Source organism: Balaenoptera acutorostrata, unplaced genomic scaffold (genome assembly GCF_949987535.1).
Source record: "Balaenoptera acutorostrata unplaced genomic scaffold, mBalAcu1.1 scaffold_339, whole genome shotgun sequence".
Classification (NCBI taxonomy): Eukaryota; Metazoa; Chordata; class Mammalia; order Artiodactyla; family Balaenopteridae; genus Balaenoptera; species Balaenoptera acutorostrata.
The window spans coordinates 32,557-44,376 of record NW_026645565.1 but is presented as its reverse complement, the minus strand read 5'-3'; the positions used below and the strand labels follow the sequence as shown (position 1 = coordinate 44,376).

At 53.6% G+C, this 11,820-nt stretch overlaps 1 protein-coding gene across 1 annotated transcript; it reads left to right on the top strand.

Moving 5' to 3' along the window:
* The first annotated feature begins 5,936 nt into the window (after window positions 1–5,936).
* Window positions 5,937–11,500, top strand: LOC130706620 (NUT family member 2G-like). Its single transcript, XM_057539313.1, has 6 exons — window positions 5,937–6,622; window positions 7,576–7,704; window positions 8,751–8,871; window positions 9,425–9,670; window positions 10,076–10,192; window positions 10,706–11,500. The coding sequence occupies exons 1-6, from the start codon at window positions 5,937–5,939 to the stop codon at window positions 11,498–11,500; spliced, it is 2,094 nt and encodes a 697-aa protein (XP_057395296.1).
* The last annotated feature ends 320 nt before the right edge of the window (window positions 11,501–11,820 follow it).

Genomic DNA, 11,820 nt, shown 5'->3' with positions numbered 1-11,820 from the left:
CAGGGTTCCTGGAATTGACTCCAGAGGCGGCCATGACAGGCCCCACCCCCGCCGGACAGCCGTTGGGGCCCCAACCTCCGCGCTCGCGCATGCGCTCCTGTCTTCCGGAGCCAAGCCAACTGCCCCAACAGACGCCAGGAGCTGTTGGAGGACGGCGGTGCACGTGCCTGAGAGCCCCGCCCCAGTGGGCGTGCGCAGGCGTGCAGGCGCGGGGCACGCGGGGATCTGTTCCAGGAAGTCTCTGCAGGAGAGGAGAGAAATGCAGGGTCGGGCACGCTACGCAGCATCTCTGGCGACGCTCCTCGCCGGGAACCTTCGTGACAGTGTCTTCTTAAAACCAGCTCTTGTGAGATGTGCACTCGTGATTTTTCTATTGCACACGTGAAACCCATGCACTTAGCTACAAAGAGTTCTGGAGAGCTCCGCTCTAAGCACAGTAGCCTCAAATTGGGGCAAGTGCTTTCATGCCCTTTGGACTGCAGTTCCTTGGTTCTTGTTTATGCCTTTCAAAAAACAGTAGGTCCTTTTTCCTTGCAAGCCTGAAGTTTCCGCTAAAGAACAATTCTAGCAAAGAATTCAGACCTGGGAAACACTCTTAAGATACTGTCTCCTGACTCCGTTCCTAGAGTCTTTCCAAACGCATTTACTCTACTAGAATATTTTTTCTCAGTGTATTTAATACATGGAGGTTTTTCAATAAATGTTGATTCACAGGTGTTTCCTTTGTATGGTTTTTTTTTTTAATAACTTTGAAAGAGAGTGGCCAATCTGGGCCAATTTCAACACAGCAGGTAGTATGGGAACAATTTTCCTTTCCCTCCCTCCTTTTTTGTAATATCTTGCAGACTTTCAGTTGGCATTAAAAACAACAACAACAACAAAAATAGTAGCACGATCAACTTACTGACCTGACTTTGTAATACTTCCCAAAGAAACTTCAATCATCAGATCCTCTTTCTGGTCAATTGCAAGATTAGAGCATTTCTCACTCAACAGGATGCCTCTGAAGACCCCTCACGTCTAACAGCAATAAGCGCCTCCAAGTGCACAGACTTGAAAACTCCACAAGACACAAACATGGTATCTCTTCGTTTCCTTAACGTTTCGTGATTGAGTGGAAGATGAAATGTCTTCTGAGGCTTGTGATGCATGTCCAGAATTATTTTTTCTCAGTAGTCAATGCCTGCCCGCAGCCTCTGTGCAGGACTAGTCAGAGATCATGATCCAAAGGACTTTTAGATACTCCCTTCTGTGACTGGTCTTCCCAAATTACATTTGGGCTAATTTGATTATCTCTGTCTCTGGGGTGTAGGATTTTGAAGTATTACAAAAGTGATTGCAGAATTGGGACTGGCTAATTTTTGCACAGTGCAATTTTTGTATCAGTGGCCTTGAGAAGAGTCCTTCAAATACTGTATCAGAATTATGAGTGAGAATCTTGTAAATAATTGGTTGAATGACTGAACAAAGGGAGGAAGCAACAAGGAAGCCTGCCTTTCTCGAGTGCCTGGGTACAATATTTTGCCTCACCGTCCCTCTAGTATGAAGTTATTGGTTGAAAATCATATGAGTTTTCCCTCATTGTAAAAGCTCCAGTACTGAGCGATATTCCCAAACTGTTTATTTTTTTTCAGTCCCCGACAGGAGTTTCTTTAGATATAAAGTTCACCATGCTGTTGCTTGAAATATTCTCACCTTATCTTCTCATCTTCTTCTGAGTCAGTTTTTCCTGACAAGAGGCAAGGAACTTCTTAAGCACCAACAGGAGTCTTTTTCACACTGTGGAACAGTCCTTCTAAACCTCTGTTTCCTTCCCCAACACCCCACAATCAGTTGGAGTTCTACTGCAGCTACAGCAGTGAGAGAATCTCGTCTCGCAAGAGATTTGGTTGCCATCCTCTGAGGTTTTCAGCCTTCATCTCCCTTGACAAGTTTCCTAACAGTCCTCTCTTCTCACAACACAAAACACGAATACTCTTTCATATCCTTTTGATAGTGGTAAACTGACTGACATGGATTCTCAATATGAAAATAATAATCAGACAAGTTTTGTAAAAGGAATGCTACCATCATTCCCATGCAGATGGGGCCATATGCAACGATGAGCCTAGATTGTAAAGAGCAAGTGTATGTAATGCAGACAGGAAATTAACAAACTTGTAAGCAGGGCTTGCAGGCTAGGATTTAGATGGAAGTGGGCTTGTCTGAATGGGGATTGGACACTGGTGGATAAACTCTTGGCATTGTGTCAAGGTGCACATCCATCTCATGGGTAGTGGACTTTTAACACCTAGAAAAACCAGGGCTCTAGGATGTTTAGTCCCTTTAACATAAGGAAAGAGAAGAAGATTTTCTGCCTTCTTGTTCCTTACTTCTGTCCTTACCCCAACTAAGCCAAGATGTTCAGTGCTATATGATGGCTCTTCCAAATCCATTTCATCCAAAGAGCCTGCAGATTTTCTGTATGTTTACAATTGTGTTTTCTGTTGGAGCCAAGATGCACACTTGAGTCTCGTCACTCCAAGTTCTCTTTCTCATAAGGATGAGTAACTGATAATAGCTTAGTATGTTCTAATTTTTTGGTAGTGTTGCCAGATAAAATACAGATTTTGAGTTAAACATAAATTTCAGATAAACAGGGAAAGAATTTGCAGTAAAACTATGTCCAAAATGTTGCATGGGACAAAGTTGTACTAAAAATGAATTCATTGTTTATGTGAAATTCAAAAGTCAAATTCATTTAGGCATTTGATACTTTTCTTTACTAGATCGAGCCACCCTATTCTTTCAGGTGCTTTGAAATTTAAGAGACTAGAAAGTCTTGTTCTAGGAATCTAGTGCAGAAACAGAGGAGCCACGATACCCGTAGAAAGACAATCATTGAAAATCTCCTCAGATATATTGGAACATATATGAATTTTCATCTAGAAAAAAAATGAAGGCATTTTAAAAACTGAAAACAGATTGCCTTCGTTTTTAGTTGCATGACGTATCTCTGGGAAGATTTTAGTGAAAGAGATAACACTGGTTTCCTCCGGGAAAGAGGATTGGGTTGACAGGGGAAAGAGGTGGGAGGAGGACTCGCCACTGCATATTCCATTTTGCACAATTTAATTTTGAACCATGAGAAGGTGTTGCTCGCTTAAAATATTATACTAAAATCATTTAAAAGGTAAAAAACTAAATCTTTTACAACCATGGAATACTATGAGAAAGACATTTAGTGAATTCTGGTCTTGGACATGGGGGCTGCATGACGGTTTTTTGATGGACGGGGGCTTTCCAGCACAAAGGATCATTAGTAAGGCTGGTCCTGCTGGATGTTGCTTGGAGCACAAGGACCACTCCCTTAGGAGTGATGTACATACAGCAGTCAAAGACACTGGATCTGCTGAGACAATCCTAATTTCAAATACTCAGTTCCATGTGGCCATAAATACCCAAGTGTTTATCAGACTAACCGTTCTGAATTTTGTTCAGAAAGTCTAGTCTCTGTTGAAGTAAGTCAAGAGCCAGGTAGGAAGCAGAGTGTGTTGAGGGACACAAAACTAGGTTGATGGAAAAAGAAGTGAAAGGAAGGGACCGTCAAGTCCAACCTCGGTGCCGTGAATCAAAAAAACAGTCTATAAACTGCGTAAAGAGGCACACGCCAATTGTGTTGCCACTGTGTGAGGTGGAAGGAACTTCCGGTTCTTGCCTACCTGCCAGAGGCCTCGTGGAATGTCTCGCCACCCCCCCCCCTACCCAGACCCACGTGCCCTCTGCCCCTCCCGCACTGCAGAACGTTTCAGCCGCATTCTACTGTTATGACTCAAACCGGCCCCTCCTTCAGTTGGACCCTGAGCGTCTGTTGAAGCAGGTCACTCTCTGGGTCCTGGTCTTGACTTTTCTCATTGAGGCTACCAGGCAGCAGTAGTCCGTGCCCAAGCCTGCAGGACGGCTTCAGAAGGAGGTAAGCCTATAGGCTGGGGGTGTGTTCTCAGAGACCCTGCCATCCCTCACATCCTTCGGGTTCACACGTGACACTTCACGGTGGGCACACAGTTGGACTGAAGTAGAGGGAGAAGAGAGCACTGGACACACGAGGACATTTCACCTGGGGAGACTGGGGAGCCTGAAGAAACCTGAGACTGCACTGGGGAGGAGGGGTCATTGGAGGTGGATCAAGAGGAATTGCCCTGGCTATGGAGAAAGGATGGCAGCAGGCAGGTTGATTCTTTCTAGAAGGGAGACAAGCCACTTTGAAACGTGTGTGTAAGGATGTGTGTGATGTCCTGGTGGTGACACAGGGAGGGTCATGAGGAAAGCCTAGACGTGTCTTGGGTTCCTGAGGCACCTGAAGCTTGCCTCACCATATCTTTCTAAGGGATTGGAACAGGAGCATACTGTATCTAAGGGGGCCGTGGGGAGAGATGGTCTTGGTGAGAAAACTATTCAGTGGGGCTGTTTGTGGCCACACCTGCAGTGAAGTGTCCTCTCCGAGAGCTAGGCAGGAGGTTACTCTAACTGCCGCAGCCCACACCTCGTCCACTCCTCCCAGCCCAGAGCTCACTTCTCAGTTCAGGCAACTGTTGCTTTGGATTCAACAGGGGATGGGCAACCGTGTAACTTCAGCCAAGAGAGGGCTCAGGTTCCTGAGTTGCTCTGAATTGTTCTTCCTTTTGTGGAATCGCAGTACTTCAGACCTACTTCATCTCGTCCAGTATCTCATGGCGGACCCTCAGGCTGCCTTGAGAGGAAGAGTTTGTTCATATTTCCTGTCACTCCTTCATGGACAGGAGACAGATGTGGAGTGGGGTTGTTTCGGGTGGAATGTCAGTGAAGGCTGCTTCCTCTTTTAAAGGGGGAAGGAGTGTAGCCCAGGGGCAGGAAGACGATCTTCTGTGTTATTATTAAACGTCCTATGACACCTGTTCTGGTTAATTAGGTGCACCGTGGTGTGTACCTTGTTCTCGTGAACAGGGATGTGATCCAGACAACTTGATCGCCATGGCAACTGGCTTCTGCCTGCTTCTCAGATTGACTTTCCGTTATTGGGAGCTGGAGGGGGAAGGACCACAGGCGGTCTGTACTCCCATGACCAATGTAACATGACAATTCCCTGGCCCTTGTTTAATCCTCTGCAGCCACCACTGGCTGTGAAATGACAGACTCTAAGGGACACGCGCCTACTTCTCACACACCACTCCCCCCACCCCCGCCTCCTAGGAACAGAACTCCTGAGTGATGACAGTGACTCTGGGCACTGGGGAGGGGGTGGCAGGACCTGGCCCATGTTACGTGTCTGCTGTGGGTTGTTCTGAGATGCAGGTGCATTCTGGGCCAGTGTTATGGGTTTGTATCAGGATTCCATTAGAGAGATATTTTCCAGCATTTTGTTTCGTTTTGTGAGGCTAGGAAAGAAAGAGGGGATTTCTACTGAGCATCAGGAAAAGGAGGACTGAGGAGGAGGTGGGGCCCTAATATTTTACACAATACCTGTCCACAAAGGGCTTTTGGGTGCCTAGAACTTACCTTGGAGAAGGTCCCTAGCTGCTAGTACGCCGGCTGAGGGGCATTTCTCACAGAGCGGATGTCCACACAGTTCCAGATCTTGGGAGACAGCCTGTGAGGCTTAGGTGCCAGGGGGTGCCTTAGGGAGGCTCTCCAAGTCAGTGCTTGCTGAGGCGATTTCTTCTCGGCAGACAGGGGTCAGGGACCTTGGTGGATGGGCACGGGGTCACCAGTGGAATAATACTCAAGTGGAGGTCAGGGCATGAAAATCACTTGAAGACATTTGCACGCTGCACAGTTTCCCTTGTCCAAGTGTCCCTCACCTGTGGAGATTTACACTCTGATGCCACAGAAAGCCTCAGTCCCACTTGCCCATTCTCCTCCTCCATTCACTCCTTTCCTTTGCCTCAACAGCATGTCCAGTGCTGGGAACGGATGTGACCATGAACCCCGGTGCCTCCTTGTCTACTTTCACGGCAGTGCCCTTCCCTCCACCCATTCCTGGCGCCCAGCACCGGCCACCCTGGCAGCAGCACCTGCCACGTCCCATCACCCCAGCATTCCCTCCTGGCAGCAGCCTGCTGCTGCCAGCTTTCCCCAGGACGCCTATGGTGGCTAATGGTGGCCTTGGCCCTAGTGCCCCTGGGGCTTGCAACCTCACTGTCGAAGTCAGGTCACAAGGGAGGACAGTGGAGGCCCCCCAGACTCAGACCTCTGTCGTTACTCAGGCCCCCCTCAACTGGAGCGCTCCAGGGGCCCTCAGCAGGAGTGCTGCATGTCCTGCACCCGAATTCATAGCAACCCCTGTGATGGGGACCGTTGTGACTGCTTCAGCTGTTGGAGTTAGGCAGGCTGGCAAGGGAGGCTGGACCCCAGGCTTTCCTCCTCAAGCTCCACCACCAGCTGCCCAGCTGGCCCCTATCATTCGCCCCGTGAACTCTGGGCCATGGCCACATGACACTTCCAGGGAGGGCCGCCTGGCCACCAACCAGTCCAACGCCTCGCAGGATGGCTCCTCTAACCCCCAGAGAGAGTACAGTAACTTCCGACGTTGGCAGCACATCAAACCCCTGGCCCGGAGACACTTTCACCTGAGTCCTGATGCAGAAGCTTTTTCCTGCTTTCTCATGTGAGTGAACGCTCAGCGGGTCCTGAGCTTATGGGAGCTTTTAGATAAAGAGGAACTGGGGATGGACTCGCACGTTAGGTTTCTAGGGATACTGGAAGGAAGGTGTGAGGGCGATGTCCATGCTATGAGAAGGCACACTGTCGGTCACATGGGTGGGCCTGCCAGTCCGTGACATCAGGACTGAAATGTGCCCCATCTCAACTGGCCCCACCACCCTGTGAGTCTGGCCAGCTTGCTCTTCCATGATTCTCATGGTAATACGGACTGCAGACTTGCAGTCAGAGAGGGTCGTGGTGTAAGGTGAGGAGCCAAGGAGTGGATGCCGCCCTCTCCTGTGGTGCCGTGTCCTTCATACAGGACGTGAGTGCACATGGCCAGGGGAGGGCACTTCAGAGGAGGGGGAGGAGCGCGGGGCCCAGGAGAGCGCTTTATGCATGCCTCCACTTCGTTGTGGAGAATTCCACTAGGAACAGGGTGATGGTAGAGCTCTCCTAAGGCCGTGGGCTCTCTCCCACTAGAGTTGTGAGCCTGGCAGGCATTTCCATCCTAAACCTCCGGTCCCTCGTAAAAAGGGGACAATTACACTTCACTCAGAGAACTGTGCAGAAGACGCCTTGGGCTAATCTATGAAGTGTTACCAGATTGCTTGGCACATGCCACGCCTCATTGATGATGGTGATTTTTATTATGAAAATGCAGCCTTGAGGAGGAAGAGAGCTCCCCAAGGCACAATGTCCCGGCTCTAGCCTGGGAGTGGATGGTCATCCTTGAGTGAGTGTGAGGCGGTGACAGCAGTGGCCGGGAAGGCTTGTCTTTGCCCTCCCAGACGCCCGCCTCTCACCCTCCTGTTGCTCAGTCATTCTGGGTTGAGTGATGTGTGGTCCACATGGGCGGGTGGGGTCAGGCAGGTGGGGGCTGGGCTGGGCCCGGAGACTGACCCCGAGGGCTTACAGCCCAGTGCTTCGATCCGTGGCCCGCCTGAATCCCAACATGCCGCTGGAGGAGGGACTGTGGAGGGCCGTGCAGGAATGGCGGTGCAGAAGCAACCTTGACCGGATGATCTACTACGAGAGGGCGGAAAAGTGAGTCAGCGTCCTGGGCCCAGGGGCTGCGTGGAGGGTGAGGCGAGTGGGTGAGGGCAGGGTCTGGCCGTGGGGGTGCTCATCAGAGAGGACAGAGGAGAAGGGCTGTCACCCAGCACAGGGTCCCCGCAGCCCAGGGGCCCTACACTCCCCCAGAAACCCATCCCTCACCTTGAGAGTTTGAGACTTCTGTCCTTCCTCCACCAGGAGCTCTGCCCTCCCCTGATTTTGACCTACCCTTGCCTTGACATGAAGGTCTCAGGACGGGGCAGGGTGAAGCTGTGAGTCCAGTAGGGGTCCAACTCCGGCCATATGGGCTGGGCCGGGGAAAGAGCTCCACCCGCCAGCCTGCTGCTTCCTTAGTGGTGGGTGGCTGGCGGCCACTAACATAGATTTGGGACCACCTCTCCTCATGAAAAGTGCCCTGAGTGGGTACCCTGGCATCCCTGAAGAGGCTGGGGAAGCCAGCTGTCGTCGGCCCAAGGGTCTCCGGCCCTTCCAGTGTTTGCTCCGTGGTAATCCCCTTGGTTTAAGAAACAAAAGCAAACAAACGAGCGCCTCTCAGAGGAAGGGAAGGCCTCTCCTCTAAGCTCAGCATCCACATCGTCCAGCCTCTCCTGGGCCCTGTCTCCAGGTCTATGTTCCAGGACTCTCAGTCCTAGCCCAGGGTCCTGGATTCGGGCAAGGACCCCTGTGGGGAACACATGCCTGTTCCAGCCTCTGGCTGTCAGCCCTTCATGTGGTTCTGGATGGAGACGGGGGCATGAGGAGGGTGCCCCCTGGGTCAGCCATGTGTCCCGTTGACCTGGTTCAATTCAGCGACCTGGGTCTATGCTGTTGAATGCCCTCCAGTGCTGGTGAGGCAGGAAGGGTCCCAGATCTTGTTATCGCTTCCAGGAGCAGCTCTCTGCTGCGGACAGCACCTCACAGGGCCTTGACGGCCCCAAGGCACGTCCTCTCCCACTGCCTCAGTCTTGGCTGCCTTTGTTGGGCTCCAGAGCCCAGGCCTTTTTCTCAGGGTGGCCTGTGCCTCCGTCACCCCCCAGGTTCATGGAATTTGCGGCCCAGGAGGAGATGCACATTCAGCATTTGCAGTGCATGCAGTGCGCGCAGGACCTGGCTCCTCCAGCCCCACCGAAGCTGGAACCTCGGGGGCCCCCAGCCCCGAAAGTGGGCCTTCAGCCAGGCACCCAGGTTCCCACTGGAGCTGAAGGCACAGGTAACAGGGGCCTTGGGTTGGCCAACGTCCCCATGTGGATCCTTTTCTTTCAAAACAGGGGCATTGGTCTTTCAACGAAAAGAGCCACCGAGGCGGGGGGTGGGGGGGTGGGGTCTCAGCTGCCCTTTGTCACTACGGGGTATTGACTTGGTCAGTTTTGTAACTCCTCTCACACCTCCCTGTCAAAGGACCCCACACGAAGTCTGCCTAAGAAGTAGGCTTGATGGGGAGACCCCTAGAAAATTGGAGGTTCCCCACTTCCTTACTTGTGACTCTCTTAGATGACCCCCTAACCTCCCTTCTCCAACTGTGCATGAGGCTTCAGATGGTCCTGACCCCTCCCACAACCACATCAACATCCCCCAAACAATGCCCTCACCAACGTGCGCTCGGGTCAGGAGGTGGACCGGGAGTCCCTCACCTTCCTTCCCTTCCTCCTGCTCTGCCTCAGCCTGTGCTCCCAGGATGTCCGGACCCAGGGCCCAGCCCTCGCACCCGAAGCCACACAGATCCCAGCGGACCCCGGAGCCCAAGGCGCCCAAGGTGATTCCCCCTGAGACTGTGAGGGAGTATGTGGAGAGGATGGAGGCGCTGGTGGGACCCGTCCACTCAGCCAGCGGCAAGTCACATGCAGAATGTGGAAAGGACGGAAATGAGCTGAAGCAGGAAGAGGACGACACCTACTTGGACCCGTGTCTCTTGAGCTACACTGACGAGCTGCGTTCCCGGGAACACTCTGTCACCAAGGTAGGCTGGGCCTGGAGCCTGGGGTCTACAAGATGCCAGGGCATGGAACTCTCAGCACCCAAGATCTGGGTTCTGCTCAGGCCGATGGGATTTAAGCTCAGCTCCTTGTTCCTGAGCCTGGTGTTAGGGGAGGTTTACGCAGGTGTCTGTGTGTATATGTCTGTGTCTGTGTGTATGCCTTTGTGTGTCTGTGTATGTGCATCTGTATATGTGCTCTTTTGTGTGTGACTGTGTATGTGCATGTTTGTGTGTGTGTGTGTGTGTGTGTGTGTGTGCGTGCTGACCATCCCCGCCTTGTGGAAGAGAGTGGGGGTGGGTCTCTGCTTTTCACTTTCCCTCCTGGTCTTCTTGTGTCACAGGCCACTCCTGGCCAAGGATGCTCACAGCCTCTTCTTTCTGTCCGAGGTGGAGGCAGTCATTCATCCTCGATTCCCGGCAGAATTGTTTTCCCCGGACCCACAGCTGGATGTCTTGGCCCTTGCTGAGGAGCTGAAGCAGGAGGAAGGACTCACCCCTGAAGAAGTGAGCCAGGGGAGGGAGAGGGACACTTAGGGAGCCAGGGGACTCCAGGGGAGGGGGGACCCCAGGTGACCCAGGGGACAGGGGAAACCAGGTGGCCCAGGGGAGCCAGAGGAGGGAGGGATCGCAGGTAGAACAGGGGCGACAAGGGACACCCAGGAAGACGGAGGGACCCCAGTGAGCAGGGGAGAGGTAGGGCCCCAGAACAGTAGGCCCACATGGCTCTGTCCGTCCCTTCCCTGCCTCGGAGGCCTGGCATGGGGAAGGGCCCTCTCTGGGGTGGGTGCAGCGCAGGGTGATAGGAAGGAGAGGATGGGGTGCCGGGAGCGGAGGGAAGGACACACAGCTGGGAATAAGGTGCAGGAGGATGGCAGGAATGCCACCGTGTCTGTATTTGGAGTCTAGTCCTGGGGTCACCCGTCCCCTCCTCCCCCCCAGGGCCATTGTCCCACTGCCCAGTGCTCCTCCTCTCACACGTGCGCGTGGAGCCGTCACTGTCCTCCTCCCTCCTACCAGCTGGTGCAGAAACAACTCCGGGACTTGAAAGAGGAGGAAGGTGGGCCGGCAGCCCCGAGCCACAGTGCACGCGGAATGGGCTCAAGTCCATCTGAGTCCCACGCCGGCCAAGGTGCCCAGAGGCACGACCAAGACCGCCATCGAGGGGTCAGTGATGAAGCCTGCCCACCAGAGATTGATTTTGAGGCTCTTCATAGGCCCATCCGAGCAGACACTGGCCCATTCGGGCCCAAAGTCTTTGTTCCCTCTCGAGGACGTCAGGAGGTCTCTCCATTCCGGGCCGGACGGCCCTCCCCTCCCCAGGGTCAAAGGCGCACTGGCCCTCTACTGGGACCCAGGGATGCGTCTCTTCTCAGAGAGGCGTCTCCTGTTCCGGAGGCCCGAGGGCCCAGGGACGCGTCCAGTGAGCACGAGGAGGCGCTCCACAGCCTGGCCTCCCTCTTGGCCTCTCCGCAGAGCCTGCCGCCTTGCCGGCTGTCCCAGAGTCCTGCCCCTGCCTCAGGCCTGGCCTCCCCTGGAGGTTGGGGGGCCAGGAGTGCTCCCCAGGCCCCCTCCCCTCAGAGAAGAGGCCCCAGCCCAGCTCCACCAGCCGCTCCCAAGTCGAGGAAGCGGGTTCTGTGTGGGCGCCCAGCCGCTGCTGAGAAGCTGCCCATCCCCGGGGCTGGCCACGGGGTCTCTGCGAGGCCAGCCTTTGCTCTGGGGCTGGTTCGCCCCTCACAGCCGAGAAAGAGAAAGCGTGACCCGTTTGTCACAGGGAAGAGGAGGAAGAAGCAGAGGAAGCACTGCAGCCAGTAGGGAACAGCCGGGCCGGCCCTCCAGGGCGAGCCCCCCAGGGCGGCCCCCAGGGGAGCCTAGGGGCTCCTCCTCACCCCAGAGCTGATCCTGGGATTGTGGGGGATTAGGGAGGTGGGGGAGGTGGGTGTGGGCAGGACCTTTGGAGTGATGTATGAAAATTGTGAATAAAGATAGTTTTGGTGGGAAATGCTCTCAGGCCACTGTCATCTTCTTCGTGTGGAGCTGCTCCACAGAGAGCGATCCTGAGAGGAAGGAAGGGTGAGGGAGGTCACAGGAGCTATGGATCTACAGGTGGCCAAACCTTTCCTCCACATAGACAA

Excerpts from the sequence above, each read along its gene's own strand:
- LOC130706620 (XM_057539313.1), top strand. The coding sequence starts at position 5,937 with ATGAACCCCGGTGCCTCCTTGTCTACTTTCACGGCAGTGCCCTTCCCT. Across the intron at positions 7,705-8,750 it reads TACTACGAGAGGGCGGAAAA|GTTCATGGAATTTGCGGCCC; the intron begins GTGAGTCAGCGT and ends GTCACCCCCCAG. Across the intron at positions 8,872-9,424 it reads CTCGGGGGCCCCCAGCCCCG|CCACACAGATCCCAGCGGAC; the intron begins AAAGTGGGCCTT and ends TCGCACCCGAAG.